The 22,505-nt window shown below is 49.8% G+C and overlaps 1 protein-coding gene across 1 annotated transcript in view; it reads right to left on the reverse strand.

Annotated features, from left to right (window-relative positions):
- The window catches only part of LOC138261644 (ras-like protein family member 11A-like), a 216,740-nt gene that overhangs the window by 45,437 nt on the left and 148,798 nt on the right, over positions 1-22,505 (reverse strand). Inside the window, exon 3 of the mRNA XM_069210803.1 lies at positions 8,306-8,388. Within this exon, the coding sequence (XP_069066904.1) occupies positions 8,306-8,388 (83 nt within the window). The remainder of the gene's footprint in view (positions 1-8,305; positions 8,389-22,505) is intronic.

The raw sequence follows: 22,505 nt of genomic DNA on the forward strand, positions 1-22,505 counted from the left end.
CATAGATCGGCCAAGAAATTGATGGTTCAGCAGAGCTATTTACCAAATTAAAATCAAAATATATAAATGCATTTTTAACAGATATTTGATGAAATGCTAGAACTTACAAGCATTTCAGGGTGGATACAGAGTTTCTATTTATCACTAGTTTCCCTCAAACTTGTGATTCAGCTTCCTGAAAAAAACAGTTAATGCTGCTCATGCTGTTGTGATGTCACCACAAATTTGACTGCAGATTGTGGTCGGTGTCACTCATGAAGACAGCAAATTGGGCTGCCCATGCCACAAAGAAGGCAAGCAAGGCCTTGAAAGGTCCATTCAACAGGCGAATAACAGGAATCTTTGCTTCAACCTGTCAGACCCATAGCAAAATTAACTTATAGTTGGTGTGAGGATACTCCAGAAAATCCCAAAAGATACTAGCCCCCGCCCCACATAGATAGAGTATTTGACTACCCTATAAACAAGCAGGGCAAAGCCAATATGTCTTGCATTGAGGACCTATTTTCTTTGCCAATTGCTTTTGGGGGTGCTGTACAAAAAGATGCCTGATGGCTCTTTCGTCGTTCCACTGATGCACACATGCGGCAGAATGCAGGCACACGTCAAAATGCACGCACCAGCGGAATGATGTAGGTTCCATTTGAATTATTTTCTTATTTACCAATCCAAGATGGTGGATGCCATTCACATGGGTAAATAAAAAAGGTAAAAAATGTTGTGTGTGATCGTGCCAATTAAACAAATCTGGGTATTGGTGGCAGGAGGGTGGTAATGGAGGAGTGGATAGGGAGAATGGAAGGTAAGAGCAGCAAATGGAGGGCAAGAGGAAATACAACTGGAAAAGGATACACTGAGAGAGCAACATGAGTGTTGGTTGGAAGAAAGAGAGAGAGAGAGAGAGAAAGAGAGAAAGACAAAAAGAAAGAGAGAGAGAAAGACAAAAAGAAAGAGAGAGAAAGACAAAAAGAAAGAGAGAGAAAAAGAAAGAGAGAAAAAGAAAGAGAGAAAAAGAAAAAGAGAAAAAGAGAAAGCGCGCCAGGGACCTGGGGTGAGAGAAGCACATGAGAGACTGTTAGAAAATATGTTCTTTGTGCAGTTCTTAAGCAAAAAGAAAAAAGTACTTCCCTAAAAGTGAGCAGTGGAAGGATACAAATAAAGATGATATAATCAAGATGACGAGCAGTCACAAGACCAGGCAGGCCACTGAATCAGAAGCATGTAAATGAGAGTGGCAGTGATGCCAAGCAATGGATGGGCATTACGCCCACTGTAAGATCTGGTAAGCTGACAATAAGTCTTTTCCAACCAGAGAGTAGGATCAACCTAAAAAGGTATGATATGAAAACAGGAGGAAATTAAAAAATAAACTGAGCATGGTAATTAAAATCTACAAGGGCCGGTGTAAGGCTATTTCTGCCAGCAGGGCAGACATCTACAAGTCAGCAGAGACAAAAACACAATATTTATAGAAGCGCACTCGACGAGGTTGTGATTTTGGCAAGTGATGCTCTTAGTATGACCAGTATAGACAGATCAGAGTGTAGTTGCAGCAGTTCCTTACAAATGGACCCAAATTAGAGACGGACATGGCTCATTTCAGGTAAACGTCCTATTCCACGACCCCGTAACAACGAAGTCGTGGACAACAAAAGCGGAACAACGCTTTCGTTAAACACGACTTTGTTGTTTTGTGCCTTAACCAGGCATGTGCTTAACCACGCACATGCGTGGTTAAGCCACAGACCAAGGGAGTCGGCTGAGGAGCATGACGCGATGAGTCAGGTAAGTGGGGCTGTTTTAGGGGCTGGGGGGGTCGGGGTATTCTTAGTTTTACAGGTGGGGGTTGGGATTTTAGTTTTGGGGGAGGGGCTTCGGGTGGTTTAGGTTTAGGGGAGGGGTATTTTTAGTTTTAGGGGCGAGGGGTCAGGGTGGTTTAGGATTTTAGGGGTGGGGGATTGGGATGGTTTAGGTTTTAGGGGTGGGGTTGGGGTGGTTTTAGGGGTGAGGGTTTGCGGTAATTTTAGGGGTGGGGTTGGGGGTCAGGTAATTTTAGGGGAGGGTGGGGGATTCGGGGGGGTTTAGGTTTTAGTGGATGGGGTGGTTTTAGGGGTGGGGGTTGGGGTGGTTTAGGTTTTAGGGATGGGGTGAGGGTTGTTTTAGGGGCAGGGTGGGGAGCTCGGGGTAGTTTTAGGGGCGGGGGTGGTTTTAGGGGTGGGCTTGGGGTGCTTTAGGTTTCAGGGATGGGGTGAGGGTTGGGGTTGTTTTAGGGGCAGGGTGGGGGTCACTGTCATTTTAGGGACAAGGTGGGGGTTGGGGTAGTTTTAGGGGCGTGGGGGGTTGGTGTGGTTTTAGGGGAGGGGTGGGGTGGTTGCGGTAATTTTGGGGGGTGAGGGGGGTCAGAGGCGACGCATGCTGGAACCATGCATACCTATCACTAATGCCTTTACCAGGAATGCCTTTACAACGAAAAATCGTTAAGGCATTCGTGGTAAAGGCATTAGTGGTAACAACGCGGTCGTTGTTCCGGCCTCGTTGTTCAGGCATGCGTTGTTCCAGCATGCGTTGTTCCGACATACATTCCTCATTTCAAGATGGCCGACAATATTCCCTTAGTTATGACAAGGTACATCTGCTTCCTTCAAGCACCTTAATCCTTGTCGTCCACCACTGACTCTATACTGCCAGTCACAGCCAGGAGCAAAGACCTCTCACCCACCCTGAACCTCATAAGCGTTTATCATGATCATCATCATATATTTAAACTAAGAGAAAACTAAATTAGTAAAAGAACTGGGTTGCAATGAGTTTTGAGCAGTGAAACAGATGGAGACCTCAGGCACACCTGGAAAGTTTCAGCTGTTGTATTAAAAGATGTTACTTGATACTCAACTCGCGATCACAAAGGCTTGAAACCTGGTATGTGGACAGGAGCTTGGATAATCAAACGGAAACTTGAACACACATGTCCTGAAAGATTATGACACATACTTTAGGAGGATGTTTTGATGCCAATGTTACAACACAAAAAGGAAACGAAGGAGAAAAATCAAGATGTACTGAGGCATCTTCACGATTATATTTCACAGTTTGTCTATAGGCTTTAGCCTCCAGTACCCTCCAGATGGAGAAGCCTGTAAACAATGAGCTGTCTCTTCTTTTGGGATCTGGGCCACATACTGCATTCAGACACCATGCAGGCGTGGCATAAACTGCTCCATCACTCGTGAAGCTCATGGTCCTATTAACAGTGCTTAATTTGTAAATAAAAAGGTGCAGGTGCTCAAAGCCCTCCTCAAACACGCGGCTGATGCAATTAAGTGTGTGAACACGGAATACTCAGGCATCATAATCCTGAAGCCATCTCAGGCCCCTTCAGCTCACTCTTGCAGCTTTCTACTTTCTCTCTTCGCGACGCTTTTTCGTTTTTTCCTTCATCTGTCCTTCCCATTTGTGTCTTTTGCTCGCAGCAATTGGTTGAGGCAGAAGAATAAGACCCAGCCCTAAAAAATAAGTGCGGGTGCTCAGCACCGGAAAGAACAAGCACAAATTAAGCACTGCCCATTAATGACAAACTATTCACCTCTCCATCACACACAATGCTTTTTAAATGCCAACACAGACAGGGACGCCTTTCTTTCTGTTGGTGGCGTTGTATACCTGCGAGTGCTAAAAAATCTGCATGTGCAGTGTAATGCAGTGATAAACATTATATTAAGTGGTCCAACCAGTGCAGAGAAAACAAGTGCTAAAAATCTGCATGTAAACATACTAAATGGGTCATCCAGTGCGAAGTAAAGAGCAGGTTCTTTGTTCTGCCCCTTAATGCTAACTATCACCAACAATGGACATTGCTCAGTTTGGGGACGCATGCTGGGGTGTTAGAAGGTACTGAGGCATCAATCGCAGGATGGCCCGATAGATGAATACCATTCACTGCTCCAGAGCTGTGTAGAGGAGAAAAGGAGAGTGAAAACAGAGAGGGAGAGTGAGAGATAGAAAGAGGGAGCATGAGTGAGTCAGAGTGAGAAAGTGAGATGTCGGACGAGTGCGAGTCTGCGCATCTTTCCAGCTTCTTGAGCAGTAGCTGAATGGAGGTAAGAGTCCTGCATCTCGTCTCTATCTTCATTTATTGATCATACTGTGCAGGAGATGAATGCCAGGCTGCTTAGGCTTAGGTTTGTGGTAAAGGGTTGCATCATGGGTAGGTGTAAGCTCAGGTGTACGGTCAGGCTCAGTTGTAAGGTAAGCATTAGGAGCAGCATTGATGACAGGCCTAGGGTAAATGGTAAGTTTTTGGGCAAAATTAAGATCCACGTAGGAGTGCAGATGAAGTATTGGTACCACTGCTGAAACTAATTACATGGTGTTTATGTGCGTGTATACAACATAATATACATTTGGTTGGTCAGTGCGGGGGCATGTGTGTAAGGGTATCCATTGGCATCTCCTGCCTCTCTGAGAACCTCTCTTGGAGTCCCAGAGTATGGGTACCAGGATGCCTCTCGAGTCTGAACTGATAAGACAATCAAATCATTACACAAGAAATCACATTTGTTTTGCCTGTTCGGGCTAGTACTGAATTCAAAATAAACAAAATTGCCTTCTTTAGCCTATTTGACTTAAAAAGGGAACATCAATTTTTGATTATCAAATAAATAGAAACGTTGCAGCACACCAACTGCATCATACATTAAACATATCTTGAAATGAATTCCTTAATGTTTGACAACTTAAAACCCATCCTCTCCATCCTGCCATCCTTCCAGTAGAGGTCCCATCTTAGGACAAATGGCATTTTTAGTTTAAAAAGTGTCTCATGTTCAAGAGACCAGCTTTCTTTACAAAAACAAAGGATATAAAATTTGCTCCGGTTCCCTCGTACTCAGGCATTTGCTATCACTTGGAATTTGGATATTATTGCAGCGTGTGCGTTGCTCCGGTCAGCTTCCGCATAATTACCATCATCATCACCTCAAGATGAGATTTTTGTTTCTCATAAATTATTATAGCCTCATCAAGGCTGGTGCATCTTACATTCTTGGTCTTATTTTTTCACTATGAACCACCTCACTCATTTGGGCCACTTGGCTTTTCGTTTCATCTTTATCCTGACACCCCCCAAACCTTATTTTGATTGGCTTCCTGTTCACTCCTACGTCAGTCATATGAATCTTACTGTTTCATCACCACCTGTCACTGTAGGGCACTATGGTCGCTTACACCAAATCCCTATATTCCCTCCTTGTCTGCACCTATCTCTTTAACTGACTCAATCCACCTTCATCCTCTTCCTGCTTCCTAGACATCGGTCTCCTCTCCTAGAAGCCTTAGTATTTCCTTTCATGAAAATGGGTCCCTTTTAAGCCTCTTCAGCTATCGCAGTACAATATCAAATACCGACTATACTTAAGTTCCGTACACTCAGTGCAGACATTACACTCAGTAATTCGCCAGTGCCCAGCAGCCTGGACTACTGTAACAGTATACCAGTGGGTCTCTTCTAACATCCCTCTGCCCCGTTTAAAGTGCTAAACTTCACAGCTGGAACCTTGCACAACCTACCGAGGCAACACCCCCCCCCCTCCTTATATTGATAGCAAGCAAGCCAGCTCTCTCTGCCACGTAAAGAACCACACAAAGGCTAATGATGCTTCTATACAAAGCAATAAATGGTGCAAGGCCAGATTACCAGATACTGGTTCCCGTTACACTGAAACCGACAACCTAAAATGTGCAAGCCAATCTTCTAGCTTCCCCCCCCCCCCCAGCAGTCCTTGTGCCATTCCAGGTTCTGACATTTATTTACTGGGTCATCTCCACTGGAATAGCCTACCACCAGAAATTCAGGCAAGACACTCCCTGCACGAGGTCATAAAAAGCACAAAAATCTGAGCTCCAACTTACCATTCTCCTGGCAGCTGTACGTCTCAGTTAAGATATGGCTGTCTTCACCATGTAGGTGCTGACTTTGCATATTAAAAAATAGAAAAGGCGAGTTTACTATGATGCCCCCCTAAAGTGGATGCTGATGGCAGTACACACACTTAAGTGGACATTTATATAAAGACAATTACTTTTTAATTTTAAATAGTCCACAAATGGTTTTGGTAATCGGCGGACTATTTACCAAGACCCCGAAATTGAGACATCCAAAATACCATTAATAGTCCATGGTCTCAATTATGAGAACATGTACTATGAATCTCATGCACTCCCGTTGGGTCCTCTTTGGTAGTCTACAGTCTCTCCATGGGACCAAGATTAGGAGCTCATCACTGGTCCACAAGGTTTGTACTCTGAGGTCTCATGATAGAGGTAGTGGACTCGACAAATTCAAAATGGCATCATGGACGTGTGCTGGACCCTGGAACTGAAGCCGGAGAGTATGGATAGTGATGCAGGGGTCCTATGCCTGTCTGGGTTCAAAACCAAGATCATTTTAATTATTACACATTTAGGAGATGGGTGGAATCTTTTGGGGTACACCCACATAGACCTGGGGGTCGGGGTGTGCTCCTGCAAACCTTAATGTGGCCTTTTCCTTTTATTTTCAGAATGCAGTGACTGTGCCCGCATCCTGTATTGGCAGGCACAAGAGAAAATCCTCCAATATTCAACTGGAGCCCTTCAAATGTTGAATTTGGGTCCACAAATCAAGTTTGCTGACTATCCTTAAACTAAAACAGCCAAGGTATACAAAAGTGTTAACCCATTCAAGTCCACTCTGCATGTTTTTGTAATGCAAGTTCCTCAACAACTACTGAGTGGTTTGTGCACCAAGTCAACAAAAGCTTGCTTCTCGGAGTAAGGTTCTACTTTCACGCCAAGTTGGGTCAAAAATCGGTTCAGGAGTTTTTGCTGTAGCTGCAAGTGACGCTTCCTATGGGAGCTACAATGTAAATGCGCCCTTTTGAACACTCTCCTAACTTATTTCCACACCTGTACAGAAACATATCACAGAGTGGCAGTCACCACTTGATCATTATAGTTGGAACCAAAATTCCATAAGAAATTGATTTGTTGGTATAGTTAAATCTTTGGCCCCAGTCGACGAATCTTAATGTAACTTTCCAAAATAAGTCTCATCCACCTCAGACTCTTCCTGAAAAGTTTCAGGGTGAGAAAAAAGGGATTGGTCCTAAAACACGTTTTCCCTATGCAATTTCCTATGTAGAAAATTTACACACAGCTACAGCCAAAATGGCTCAATGACATTACACCAAATTTGGTAGAAAGCTAGATCTTTGATCAAAAAGTGTGCTTTTTGTGATTTGTTGCAAATCCAGTCAGTAGTTTTTGAGAAATTAAGGATTAAATTGTATGCATTTAGAGAGAGGTGGTAGCTCTGCAGGCCCAAAAGATAACTGACTGGTCGACACACCATCATCAAAGTTGTTGCCACAGTCATTTTAGGACAAACGGACTCAGTCACCTGTCCTGAACAAGTAAAAAAGAAAAAGAAAAAAAGAAATACAAAAAATGCAAGGGGCAAGGTAGGAATATGGAGACCCCCCACTTACGCCTGGTGGACTGCTTGTACACTCACATATTACATCACTCATGACATGTTCAATGACAGCATTGATAACAACACTAATGACATACATTTATATCTTTGAGAATAACACTGTGCATGGTGAAGTTATACTTACTATAGGTATAGGTTAGGGTAGGAGTTCTAGTTACTTGAGATAACTGTAATTGGTGAATTTCAGTGGTTATGTTAGTGTAAGACATTAAAACTGACATTTCCACCTAACTATATCGTCCCTCTAAATGTTCTTTTTTCAGTGAAAATGTGTGTGTATGTATAGACACATGCACATAGACAAACATACATTTATGTTTGTATATATACACACACACATTAAAAAATTAGGTGCACAGGCAACATTTAATACTAAACTCATGAAGAGAAAAACATTTATATATATATATATATATATATATATATATATATATATATATATATATATATATATATATATATATATATATATATATATATATTAATCCCCCCCACCAAAGAAATACCCCACAATTAATCTCAGAGTGAATACTGCAGTTAATGTAACCACATGAAAGTCAATAACATATCTTCTAAAGGAGGACACACAGTGCATCCTAAAAATGTTCAAACTGAACTGGATAGAAATTCACTGAATATTATAATACCTCTCACAATTGTAATACAAATTATATTAATTGATTACTTGTGCTAATACACCCATCAGAGAGAGACAAAATTTTGCTTTTATGACCGGGATAACAGACGTCATGGAGCAATTAACAAATCCATTACCTCTAGCGACACAAATGGTGTATCTTGAACTTGAAGAGAAACCTGTTCCCCATCAATAGTCAATTTTCTGGAATAGAGGGCACCTGTAAATAAACAGGATGATGAGTAAAGAGCTCAAATATCAACGGAGATCACAAACACTAATGTTCATATTTAAACACCTCCTGTAGAAAAAACAATTTAATTTTAGTATGTCATGTCATCATAAATAAAGTTAGTATAATTAAAGCTCAAATAGGGCCTCTACAAGTATGAAAATGTGAGGAGTGTTTACTGTTGGGGTGTCAAGTTCATTGTCAGATTTCAGTATCAGTTAGAACCAGAGTTTAAAGATTACAACTGATTAGGCAATATTTTCCATTGAGTCATTGTATGCAAAGTCACTGTATGTGATCATAGTAGATTCTAGTAAGTGCCCAGGTCTCCTGGACCTACACTGGATGGACATCGCTGGTGTAAGAGCTTTTAAAACCATCACGCATATTTGGTGATGGCATCTTAGATAGTCAGTCGGCACCAGATAGAAAAGTGTTTCCTCATGCTCCAGAGGGGCATATGGCTTTGTTGTATAACAGCTGCTTGCACAGGTCAGGTGACATTGCAAATGTTTCATTCAATGAGGTTTAAGACTAAACAAAGAAGAAAAAAAAAAAAAGTCCATATACTTATTTGCTTAGTTGAATGCAAATTCAACTATCGATTCAAACAATCTTATAAAAATGTGCAATTTACAAGTGTTTTTATAATGGAAAAAGTTTTCTAAAAAAAAAAACTCTAACATATGCATGTGAAATATTACATTTGAAATATCGACACAAAATCATAAAGTCATTTTTCTGAGACTTACTATAGACTTCTTAGCTTAAGCGAGGCCATCTTATATTCAGGCAGCAACACATTTTAGAGTGCAGTACACATAGCAGACCCCTTTTAGTCTTGTGTGTGGTTTCTTAGTCATCAGTATGGACATGGGTCAACGCTGTGCAAGTGTAGCAAAGTAAACACAAAAGGGAGCGTACTGAGTGAGTCTGGTTGGACAGAAAAGTTCTCAAAGATGTAGAAAACATAGCCAGAACTTATCAGCTAAGTGAAATCACAGTGTGCTAGGTGACTCATTTCATGAACCTGATTTTCTGTAAGTAGAGAGTATTGTATTTCCAAACATATAAAATCTGTTTTATTTGTATTAGGCAGTAAATGTTTTTGTTATCATTAGTAGTTAGAGGGCTCCACATATGAATTCTTGGCAAATGTTTATGGTAGCTCCAAATATGATTTTGTTTCCTTACCTTGGGACTTTGCCAACAAATTCGTATTAGTTACTGAAGTGAGGCACAGCTTACCTTTCATATTAGGATATTTGTTTAATCTAATCCAAACCCAGCATTTACAACAGGACACTTCTCCAGTAGCATATTCCAAGTCAAATGAACTGCCAAAGTATTGTACCTATCAAAGAAACTATTTATTACCAGGGCCACAGGAATTAAGCGGCAGAGGAGAGCCCAATTATGCAGAAGGGTTGAGTAAATTATGCGACAGGAAAAGGCAAAGTATGAGACATTGTGTGGCACATTTAGGGACAGTATTAAATCATTATTTTGTCATTTGTAAACCTGTTAACAATGTCTGGGCATTAGTTGCAACTCATTAGTACCACTTTAACACTCAAACACAGAATAAGTTACAGAAAGGTGACCAGTCAACCTTTGCAAAGTGCCTACCACTACCAGCAACACTTGTTGCTGCATTTGTAGAAACCTTTGAACCATTTGAGCTAGAAACAACATTTTTGTGAAAATCTGCAGATTATGCTGCACATGATGGATTTCATGGCAAATGCAACAAATCTACAATTATATGAAAATCGCAGCAGACGCACAATTGCATAATTCCAGTGGCCTGGACTATTGCCAACAATTTGTATCCTACTGGGATTGGGTGCAATTGTAATAAATCACGCTGTGGAAGGGTCAAGGGAGTCAAGAATGACGATGGATGCTTCACAATGGGGAGAGCTATTGGTGGGGAAGAAAATGTGATGGTGTTTGCAGTTTGTTGGAAAACAAAGAAAAGGATAGTCAAAAGGACTATGTTCATGTGAGTAGTTTCTGACCACTCTTGGACAATAGATGCTGGGATATGTGCAGAGGATTAGAAACGTATTTATATTAAAATGACAGTGGCCAGACTTGTATCCTATGAGATTAATGGATGGAGGAGGGGTTTTGATTTCCGCATGGAGGAGGTGTTCTACTTTCCAAATGCTGCAGGTCAGGCAGGGGACTAGAACTCTAATGAACAATTTTTATTTAACATATATTTGAGAAATGTAGATCTATTTTTTTCAAAAGAAAAATAAAACAAGTGTTTGCAATGAAATGGGTCCCGCGTTTGCTTGAGTTAGAGGTATTAGCGTTGTAAATTCCTAACTGGACTTTTCTTGCCACATAAATTGAAAATGAAAAGTAAAACAGTTGACATAAGCAAGCCGATTCAAAGCACATCCGCCACCATGAGCATGAGCCCGAAGGAGAGACACAAAAGGAAAAAGAAGTTTGCACGCAGTCGAACATATCGGCAAAAGTGCTATTATCCATGTAAGAGGGTCGATGGGCAAGGCGGTAACAAAACCGCCCCAAGGAGGAATAAATGTAAAGCATTTACCAGTGATAAAGGATTTTTGTAAGGCAAGCCCATGAACACGCAATTCTGATGGGCGTGAGGTGGGCGTGGTTAAAAGCGCACAGATAGATTACAACAGGCCAGAGCGCTTGCGCGCTCAACCTAATTAGGTCTTCAAAAGGTCCTTTATCTACTTTAGAGACCCAAAGAGACTTGCAATATCAATAATGACAGCTGGGCCATGTGGTTTCCCAATAGAGGTGAAGCACCAGTACTCAGAGGTTAAGAGAGAGCAAGAAATACATCTCTGGGAATGGGTTCTGACTTTGCTTGATTATTCAGCTCTATTATGGGGCCATCCCTAATCAAAGGTGCAATGTGAGCATAGTAGACTACATTTACTACAGGAATGGAGGTGTATTTACAGAGTGATTGGGATAAAACAAAAACAATATTTTCATTATACTGGTTAAGAAGGGACAAGAACACCTCTTCTATTGATGACAAGCAGAAAAGTGGTGGAGCTCGGAAATGTCTACCTTTGGTCCTGCATTAGAAGACAGGAAAAATATAAAGCACCATCTGCAGTGGACCATTCAGCTCAGGAGTGATGCAGAACAATGTTCACTATGTAGATGTGTTCGCAGCTGCTAGTCAGCGAGCGGGTCAGTAGGGTACTTAGGATTACAGCTCCACATCCCTTCTCCTTTAATGCTTACTAAAACTACCAATGTAAGATTTCTGAACATCTATTATTGGAACCCCTCAAAAAACAAGCAATGGCAAAGCCAATAGGTCTCACCTTTATAATGTGGGTGCCGAGCTGATGGCTATGCCAATGATTGCCTGTAAAGTATGGTTTAAAAAAAAAAACTAAAATCCTGGAGGCAAAGCAAACGCATCTTATGGTATTTCAAAACTTTACATCTAATTTAAAGTTAGATGTACAGATTTTATAAATGGCATGGCTTATTTTTTAAATACTTTTCACTCTAGAAACTCTGAGCAGAATTGAAAAAAAAACAGGAAGTGTCAGAATGTATGTGAAAATGCTTGTCAAAGCCTTGTTTACTTTTCACAGGAGTCAGCCAGTTGGTCCTCTGCAGTAGCTAAGGTAGCTAAGGGAACAGATTTATGGGCCTCCTTATGATAAGTACAACTTCTGCCTCAGACGCTGACTGAGTGTGTGCAGCAACAGGTCGGTCCTTCCCCCAGCACCATAAAGGTCTTTGTGCCAAAGTTTGTGATTTCATACCCTATGTGAAATGCAGGTAATACAACAAAACAACCCTGTCTGCAACACAGCAGAAAAAATATCCTTGTTGCTGTGCTTTCATGGACAAATTGAGGAGTGGAAAACAGCACAGGGGTGCGGATATAAGGGAGGTGGTGCAGCACACGAGTGAGAGCGCGTAAAAACACATGCACGTTCATGAAGTGTATAATGAAAAAGAATCGATGTAGGGCCTGATTTAGTTTTGGCAGACAAGTTACTCTGTCACAACGGTGACAGATATCCCGTCCGCAGAAATATAAATTCCATAGGGAATAATAAGATTTATATTTCGGCGGACGGGGTATCCATCACTATTGTGACAGAATAACCCATCCACCAATATCTAAATCAGGTCCATAGTCCCTTAAATGTAAGCAATGGAAGGATACGAGATCTAATGTCAATCGAATCTAGCTAAACTGCAGAGGGAGTCAGCAGTCCTGGAGATTGGCAACTGGACTTTCTGGGTGGAGGCAGGCATAGAAGTACAGCTGAGGACAGAGATGCACATACCTGAGGCTAGATCCGGTATAAGTAGGCCCTTTCAATGTATTTAGATAGGGTTTGCATAAATAAAGCAACCTGCTCAAGTACTAATAACTCCTGTGGGTCACTGCGCACCCGCTGACTCCCCGGGCCCAGCGGGAACATATGACAAGTGAGCTAATCAAATGGGTCACAGACAGGCTCCAGGGGAGGTACAAACACAAAAAGAGAAAGGCAAACCATCAAAGAACAAGCAGATTCACAACCAGACAGCCTGAGCTCTCTGGTAGGTGAGATCCATTTTAGAAATTAAATTATTTAATGTAATGAAACCACTTCTATAAGCGGTGACGTGAGGTTTAGAAAACTAATAGCATTGCATTCGCAAGTAATAACTCCTGCGATAAGAACAAAATACCACTGTATATTGCAGAACTGATAACAATAAGTCATGCAGAACAAAAATGACATTCTTCCTTCTCAAGGGCTTGTGCTTGTTGATGCACATGCGCTCAAAAGACACAATGACAAACCACTGGCAATGATTATGTCACATATTCTAATCCAGCATAAAAAGTTCACCTAACCACTTCTCCATCGTTCTTTTATCAATTTATTTTAGTGTCATTTTGAAGCATTGCTTTACACAATTAAGGGTAAGGGAATAAAATGAAACCCTTAATTACACAGTGGTGAAAATATTAGAAGAAATTGTTGATAGAAATTAGAACAGTGGAATGTTGAGAGCTCCACTGAAGACAATGGAGCAGCAGAGGCCTATATAAACTGGTATGGGGCTGCTGCTCTCCAAATGTCAGTGTGCTGATAGACAGCCTCTGCCTTTATCTTACCCCTGCCTTTCCAAAACACATGGAGTGGGTCAGGGAAAGCGAAAGGCCGCGGCTGTGCTGCAGGGCACACCCGAGCCTTCCCCCTCACTCCTCCATAGGTCAGAGACACTGGAGCCTCATATGTTTTCAGTAATTGGTAGTTGCGCTCGAGGAGGGCTAACCACCGGAAAAGGCATGACGTATGCATGCCTTCCACTAATGAAAGCAAGCAGATTTTAAAAGGCAAGCCCACGAACCAATGAAAGACACTGACTGTGACATGGGAAGGGCTCCGAGCCCTTTTCTAACTACTACAGAGTCTCGCAAGCGATACACATGCGCTAGCACATGCTAGCGCAGGCTCGACCCTAAAAACAGTTTAGGCAAGCTGCGGAGAACTGGGGGCTGCCTTCAGTCCCCTTTCACAGCTCTTGCTGTGAATGTTCAACAACTAACACTGGTGGCCCTGCCTGTGCTGTTGAAAAATCGCAGCTGTGTATTCAAAGGCGTTGGAGCGTCGGGGATTTCAACTCCATCGAGCTCCGATGCCTCTGTTTCTATAATTAGGATATTTGGCCCTGTAGTGGCGGAATGTTCTAATAGCCTTATAACCTGCCACAGATGGGCTCTATCATCCATTAAATGCCTGCTCCCTTGTTAAAGGCCTTTAATGGCCGGTATGGCCCGCTATGGCAGGCTTTAGTATTAAAGCAGAAAAAGCCACAACTATGAAAAACAGTACATTACATAATGAGGAAAAGGGAAAAAGAGCCATACTTAATACACACATATAAGACCATTGCGAAACTGGTCAGTGGATCAAGATGGGCTCGAATCCGAGGCACATTTTAAGCAACCACTAAATAGATCAAAACCTGCCTTCCTGAAAGAATCTTGTGTGAATACTTTTCATAAAAATAGTAATCCATCATCTTAGCTTGCCGCTGCTCAAATTTTGGAGGCACAATCGTTTCCCAAAGTCTAGCAAGATTGATTGTATCCAAGATCTCAGACATGTAAACAAACGTCTGGGCTACTTGAGGCAACTTCCCAGAGTCCTGTGTTTAAACGGATTATATCTGTAAAGCATGGAAAGCTACATTCGAGCGTGGGATTGTTTCAAGGAAGGGAACCACTGCATCCCAGAATGCTTTGCGAGAAAGGCAGTGGCTAAGATATGGATTCAGTTTGCTTTTGGACAAGAGCTAAACTGAAGATAAACATATCTTTGACTCCTGTTCCTCTTACACAACATTTCCGGGATGCAACATGCAACAAATATAGCTTTAATCTCCTACAGTCTTAAATTAGTTGGAGTAGCTGTCTTGTAAATTTGATTAAAGGACTCAATAGACTCAATTCTGTCTCAAATCATGGTTTCCAGTTTCTATTGTAACTACTGTACAATATAGAGTAGCTACTTTTGAAGACTTTCTGGTCTCCCCTGTACTACCTACCCATTGAGGAGAAATCTATCAAAACATCAGTGGACACCTGCCTTTGAGTGAGTCAGTAGGTCCCTCTAACTGAGATTAAAAGGTTGGGATGTTAGGAATATCAGATTTGGGAAAGGACCTCTGGGGCAAGTTAATGTGAACCCCAGTTTTTGAGGTCTGGATACAGATCTATCCAGCTGTTAAATGCAGCTAATTTACTGTTTGAAGTGCATACAAAATATGTTGACTGTGATAATGAGTGTAATGAGGTGAGGTCAGTGAATGTGAGGGCAGGGCCAGAGACGTGGCTAAAAGGAACACCGTATTCTGCAACCATTTTATTGGCCTTTCCCCTTCAGGTAACAATATATAAAACATATTCGCACACGGGGTGTGGCCGAAGTGGCCAGGATGGCAGGCACGTTTAGAAGAGCTCCAGGACCTCCTCCGCCATCCACTGGCCTTCTGTCTGTCAAGAGACAGCACTACCGAGTGCGCTGCTGCAGAATATCAGCAATCCCTCAGGACCCCCACAGGCACCGAGACCCTGCAAGGTGGGCGGATGATTGAGCACCAGTGTAATTGGGAGGGAACTGGGCTAGGACGGCACCCAAGGTAAGACCCAAGGGAAGTTGTACCTTTCACCTCTACGGATGGTGCTTGCGGAGGCTCCCTGCCTATGTGTGATTTGGGCAGTATCTGCGAAGCATTGAGGGATGCGGCTGGCCTTCTCAAATCCACCCGTCACCGGTCCTGTCGTGCTTCGAGATCAGCCTTTCTCCCACCCACGACCGCTCCTGGAGAGGGGGATGCACAGCTCAGGTCTGCTGATGTCCCTCCTACCTTCACCACAAGAGAGAGGAACGAGACATCCACTGGGTAATTAACTGTTGCAGTGCCTAGCAGTCAAGTCTGGGGGGGCCCACAACACATACCATTGAAACAAAGAGCTGGCCTTCTCTCACTCTTGAAAGTAGCCCTAGCTGCTCATGGTGCCCCAGTCACCCACACTACCAGATGCAAGTGGGCTGGGGCCCATCCTTCATTGCCAAGCCCTGAGGAACAAGCGAGTGGACATGCCAGGCCCTCCCGGTATAAACAGCTGCGGGCGTAAGCAGGGGCCTCCGCCGACCACCCCTCCTGCTCCCCAGGGGGATGAAGGGGAAATGAGATGCTTGGGACCACTATGGGACACCTGTCTCCTGGTCCATACGAGGACCCCTGGGGGATGTGGGGTGCCGTCATGGGACACTCCCAGGGCTCATGGCGACATCCTGTGACAGACATACATACAGAGATGACAGGCAGATGTCCTCCCAAAACTGCATTTGATCCACAAGGGATCAAGGTTCTTAAAATATACTGCTCCACATTTATGATACCTGGGTAGCTGGCAGGCCAAGGTCCATTTCGCCTCTGTGCATCCAAGAGGCTAACTTGAGACAAGTTTGCTGAAGCGAACCAGACTACCTACTCAACCCCTGCCTCCAACCCATAGGGAACGGACCACTGAATACAGCTTGAAGGCCCAACCACGTGAGCTATATTTCTTCCTGGTGCACCTCATGATGGGGAAAGACAAGGGGCCTGAAACCAACACCCAAACAAAGATGAATAAGTTTTCAGTGCAGCCTCCACTGAGCACTGGCCTTTAAACAGAAACCTTCTCAGTGCAGAAGCAACCAGTTGTCAATGACGAGGGTACCATCTATAGGCCATTCACTCCTCCATGGAAGCTGTTAGACTGCAATAGGAGAGCAGCACAGGGGGGGGGGGGGGGTGGGGGGAGGGGGCGGGGGGAGTTCATTCAATCAGCACAGGGGGTGGGTGGGTTCAATCAGCACAGGGGGTGGGTGGGTTCAATCAGCACAGGGGGTGGGGGGAGTTCATTCAATCAGCACGGGGGTGGGGGGGATCAAGCAGCACAGAGGGGGGGAGGGCATGGGGGAATCAAGCAGCACAGAGGGGGGAGGGTGGGGGGGAATCAAGCAGCACAGAGGGGGGAGGGTGGGGGGGAATCAAGCAGCACAGAGGGGGGAGGGTGGGGGGGAATAAGCAGCACAGAGGGGGGAGGGTGGGGGGGAATCAAGCAGCACAGAGGGGGGGGGGAGGGGGGGTGGGATCAAGCAGCACAGAGGGGGGGAGGGGGGGTGGGATCAAGCAGCACAGAGGGGGGGGAGGGTGTGGGAGGGTGGGATCAAGCAGCACAGAGGGGGGGAGGGATCAAGCAGCACGGAAAGGGAGGGTGGGGGGGATCAAGCAGCACGGAAAGGGAGGGTGGGGGGGATCAAGCAGCACGGGGAGGGAGGGTGGGGGGGGGGATCAAGCAGCACGGGGAGGGAGGGTGGGGGGGGATCAAGCAGCACGGGGAGGGAGGGTGGGGGGGGATCAAGCAGCACGGGGAGGGAGGGTGGGGGGGGGGGGGATCAAGCAGCACGGGGAGGGAGGGTGGGGGGGGATCAAGCAGCACGGGGAGGGAGGGTGGGGGGGGATCAAACAGAAGGGGGACATCAACCATGCACGGGGGGAGGGGGGGTGGGATCAAGCAGCACAGGGGGGGGGGAGGGTGGGTGGGATCAAGCAGCACAGGGGGGGGGGGAGGGTGGGTGGGATCAAGCAGCACAGGGGGGGGGAGGGTGGGTGGGATCAAGCAGCACAGGGGGGGGGAGGGTGGGTGGGATCAAGCAGCACAGGGGGGGGGAGGGTGGGTGGGATCAAGCAGCACAGGGGGGGGGAGGGTGGGGGGGATCAAGCAGCACAGAGGGGGAGGGTGGGGGGGGATCAAGCAGCACAGAGGGGGAGGGTGGGTGGGATCAAGCAGCACAGGGGGGGGGGAGGGTGGGTGGGATCAAGCAGCACAGGGGGGGGAGGGTGGGTGGGATCAAGCAGCACAGGGGGGGGAGGGTGGGTGGGATCAAGCAGCACAGGGGGGGGGAGGGTGGGTGGGATCAAGCAGCACAGGGGGGGGGAGGGTGGGTGGGATCAAGCAGCACAGGGGGGGGGAGGGTGGGTGGGATCAAGCAGCACAGGGGGGGGGAGGGTGGGTGGGATCAAGCAGCACGGGGGGGGAGGGTGGGTGGGATCAAGCAGCACAGGGGGGGGGAGGGTGGGTGGGATCAAGCAGCACAGGGGGGGGGAGGGTGGGTGGGATCAAGCAGCACAGGGGGGGGGAGGGTGGGTGGGATCAAGCAGCACGGGGAGGGGGAGGGTGGGTGGGATCAAGCAGCACAGGGGGGGGAGGGTGGGTGGGATCAAGCAGCACAGGGGGGGGAGGGTGGGTGGGATCAAGCAGCACAGGGGGGGGAGGGTGGGTGGGATCAAGCAGCACAGGGGGGGGAGGGTGGGTGGGATCAAGCAGCACAGGGCGGGGGGGAGGGTGGGTGGGATCAAGCAGCACAGGGGGGGGGGGAGGGTGGGTGGGATCAAGCAGCACAGGGGGGGGGGGGAGGGTGGGTGGGATCAAGCAGCACAGGGGGGGGGGGAGGGTGGGTGGGATCAAGCAGCACAGGGGGGGGGAGGGTGGGTGGGATCAAGCAGCACAGGGGGGGGGAGGGTGGGTGGGATCAAGCAGCACAGGGGGGGGGAGGGTGGGTGGGATCAAGCAGCACAGGGGGGGGAGGGTGGGTGGGATCAAGCAGCACAGGGGGGGGAGGGTGGGTGGGATCAAGCAGCACAGGGGGGGGAGGGTGGGTGGGATCAAGCAGCACAGGGGGGGGAGGGTGGGTGGGATCAAGCAGCACAGGGGGGGGGAGGGTGGGTGGGATCAAGCAGCACAGGGGGGGGGAGGGTGGGTGGGATCAAGCAGCACAGGGGGGGGGAGGGTGGGTGGGATCAAGCAGCACAGGGGGGGGGAGGGTGGGTGGGATCAAGCAGCACAGGGGGGGGAGGGTGGGTGGGATCAAGCAGCACGGGGGGGGAGGGTGGGTGGGATCAAGCAGCACGGGGGGGGAGGGTGGGTGGGATCAAGCAGCACGGGGAGGGAGGGTGGGTGGGATCAAGCAGCACGGGGAGGGAGGGTGGGTGGGATCAAGCAGCACGGGGAGGGAGGGTGGGTGGGATCAAGCAGCACGGGGAGGGAGGGTGGGTGGGATCAAGCAGCACGGGGAGGGAGGGTGGGTGGGATCAAGCAGCACGGGGAGGGAGGGTGGGGGGGATCAAGCAGCACGGGGAGGGAGGGTGGGGGGGGGGATCAAGCAGCACGGGGAGGGAGGGTGGGGGGGATCAAGCAGCACGGGGAGGGAGGGTGGGGGGGGGGATCAAGCAGCACGGGGAGGGAGGGTGGGGGGGGGGATCAAGCAGCACGGGGAGGGAGGGTGGGGGGGGATCAAGCAGCACGGGGAGGGAGGGTGGGGGGGGGGATCAAGCAGCACGGGGAGGGAGGGTGGGGGGGGGATCAAGCAGCACGGGGATATCAAGCACCACGGGGAGGGAGGGTGGGGGGGGGATCAAGCAGCACGGGGAGGGAGGGTGGGGGGGGGATCAAGCAGCACGGGGAGGGAGGGTGGGGGGGGGGATCAAGCAGCACGGGGAGGGGGGGGATCAAGCAGCACGGGGATATCAAGCACCACGGGGAGGGAGGGTGGGGGGGGGGATCAAGCAGCATGGGGAGGGAGGGTGGGGGGGATCAAGCAGCATGGGGAGGGAGGGTGGGGGGGATCAAGCAGCATGGGGAGGGAGGGTGGGGGGGATCAAGCAGCACGGGGAGGGAGGGTGGGGGGGATCAAGCAGCACGGGGAGGGAGGGTGGGGGGGATCAAGCAGCACGGGGAGGGAGGGTGGGGGGGGATCAAGCAGCACGGGGAGGGAGGGTGGGGGGGATCAAGCAGCACGGGGAGGGAGGGTGGGGGGGGATCAAGCAGCACGGGGAGGGAGGGTGGGGGGGATCAAGCAGCACGGGGAGGGAGGGTGGGGGGGATCAAGCAGCACGGGGAGGGAGGGTGGGGGGGATCAAGCAGCACGGGGAGGGAGGGTGGGGGGGATCAAGCAGCACGGAAAGGGAGGGTGGGGGGGATCAAGCAGCACGGAAAGGGAGGGTGGGGGGATCAAGCAGCACGGAAAGGGAGGGTGGGGGGGATCAAGCAGCACGGGGAGGGAGGGTGGGGGGGGGATCAAGCAGCACGGGGAGGGAGGGTGGGGGGGATCAAGCAGCACGGGGAGGGAGGGTGGGGGGGATCAAGCAGCACGGGGAGGGAGGGTGGGGGGGATCAAGCAGCACGGGGAGGGAGGGTGGGGGGGATCAAGCAGCACGGGGAGGGAGGGTGGGGGGGATCAAGCAGCACGGGGAGGGAGGGTGGGGGGGGATCAAGCAGCACGGGGAGGGAGGGTGGGGGGGGGATCAAGCAGCACGGGGAGGGAGGGTGGGGGGGGATCAAGCAGCACGGGGAGGGAGGGTGGGGGGGGATCAAGCAGCACGGGGAGGGAGGGTGGGGGGGGGATCAAGCAGCACGGGGAGGGAGGGTGGGGGGGGGATCAAGCAGCACGGGGAAGGAGGGTGGGGGGGATCAAGCAGCACGGGGAGGGAGGGTGAGGGGGGATCAAACAGAGGGGGGACATCAAGCAGCACAGCGGGGGGAGGGTGGGGGGGGATCAAGCAGCACAGGGGGGGGGAGGGTGGGTGGGATCAAGCAGCACAGGGGGGGGGAGGGTGGGTGGGATCAAGCAGCACAGGGGGGGGAGGGTGGGTGGGATCAAGCAGCACAGGGGGGGGAGGGTGGGTGGGATCAAGCAGCACAGGGGGGGAGGGTGGGGGGGATCAAGCAGCACAGGGGGGGAGGGTGGGGGGGATCAAGCAGCACAGGGGGGGGAGGGTGGGGGGGATCAAGCAGCACAGGAGGGGGGAGGGTGGGTGGGATCAAGCAGCACAGGAGGGGGGAGGGTGGGTGGGATCAAGCAGCACAGGAGGGGGGAGGGTGGGTGGGATCAAGCAGCACAGGAGGGGGGAGGGTGGGTGGGATCAAGCAGCACAGGAGGGGGGAGGGTGGGTGGGATCAAGCAGCACAGGAGGGGGGAGGGTGGGTGGGATCAAGCAGCACAGGAGGGGGGAGGGTGGGTGGGATCAAGCAGCACAGGAGGGGGGAGGGTGGGTGGGATCAAGCAGCACAGGAGGGGGGAGGGTGGGTGGGATCAAGCAGCACAGGAGGGGGGAGGGTGGGTGGGATCAAGCAGCACAGGAGGGGGGAGGGTGGGTGGGATCAAGCAGCACAGGAGGGGGGAGGGTGGGTGGGATCAAGCAGCACAGGAGGGGGGAGGGTGGGTGGGATCAAGCAGCACAGGGGGGGGGGAGGGTGGGTGGGATCAAGCAGCACAGGGGGGGGGGAGGGTGGGTGGGATCAAGCAGCACAGGGGGGGGGGGAGGGTGGGTGGGATCAAGCAGCACAGGGGGGGGGAGGGTGGGTGGGATCAAGCAGCACAGGGGGGGGGAGGGTGGGTGGGATCAAGCAGCACAGGGGGGGGGAGGGTGGGTGGGATCAAGCAGCACAGGGGGGGGGAGGGTGGGTGGGATCAAGCAGCACAGGGGGAGGGAGGGTGGGGTGGGATGAAGCAGCACGGGGAGGGAGGGTGGGGTGGGATGAAGCAGCACGGGGAGGGAGGGTGGGTGGGATCAAGCAGCACGGGGAGGGAGGGTGGGTGGGATCAAGCAGCACGGGGAGGGAGGGTGGGTGGGATCAAGCAGCACGGGGAGGGAGGGTGGGTGGGATCAAGCAGCACGGGGAGGGAGGGTGGGATCAAGCAGCACGGGGAGGGAGGGTGGGATCAAGCAGCACGGGGAGGGTGGGTGGGATCAAGCAGCACGGGGAGGGTGGGTGGGATCAAGCAGCACGGGGAGGGTGGGTGGGTGGGGGATCAAGCAGCACGGGGAGGGTGGGTGGGGGATCAAGCAGCACGGGGAGGGTGGGTGGGGGGGGGGATCAAGCAGCACGGGGAGGGTGGGTGGGGGGGGATCAAGCAGCACGGGGAGGGAGGGTGAGGGGGGATCAAGCAGCACGGGGAGGGAGGGTGAGGGGGGATCAAGCAGCACGGGGAGGGAGGGTGAGGGGGGATCAAGCAGCACGGGGAGGGAGGGTGAGGGGGGATCAAACAGAGGGGGGACATCAAGCAGCACAGCGGGGGGAGGGTGGGGGGACATCAAGCAGCACAGCGGGGGAGGGGGGGGAGGGTGGGTGGGATCAAGCAGCACAGGGGGGGAGGGGGGGGAGGGTGGGTGGGATCAAGCAGCACGGGGAGGCAGGGTGAGGGGGGATCAAGCAGCACGGGGAGGGAGGGTGAGGGGGGATCAAGCAGCACGGGGAGGGAGGGTGAGGGGGGATCAAGCAGCACGGGGAGGGAGGGTGAGGGGGGATCAAACAGAGGGGGGACATCAAGCAGCACAGCGGGGGGAGGGTGGGGGGACATCAAGCAGCACAGCGGGGGAGGGGGGGGAGGGTGGGTGGGATCAAGCAGCACAGGGGGGGAGGGGGGGGTGGGTGGGATCAAGCAGCACAGGGGGGGGGGGAGGGTGGGTGGGATCAAGCAGCACAGGGGGGGGAGGGTGGGATCAAGCAGCACAGG

Source organism: Pleurodeles waltl, chromosome 2_1, assembly GCF_031143425.1.
Source record: "Pleurodeles waltl isolate 20211129_DDA chromosome 2_1, aPleWal1.hap1.20221129, whole genome shotgun sequence".
Taxonomy (NCBI): domain Eukaryota; kingdom Metazoa; phylum Chordata; class Amphibia; order Caudata; family Salamandridae; genus Pleurodeles; species Pleurodeles waltl.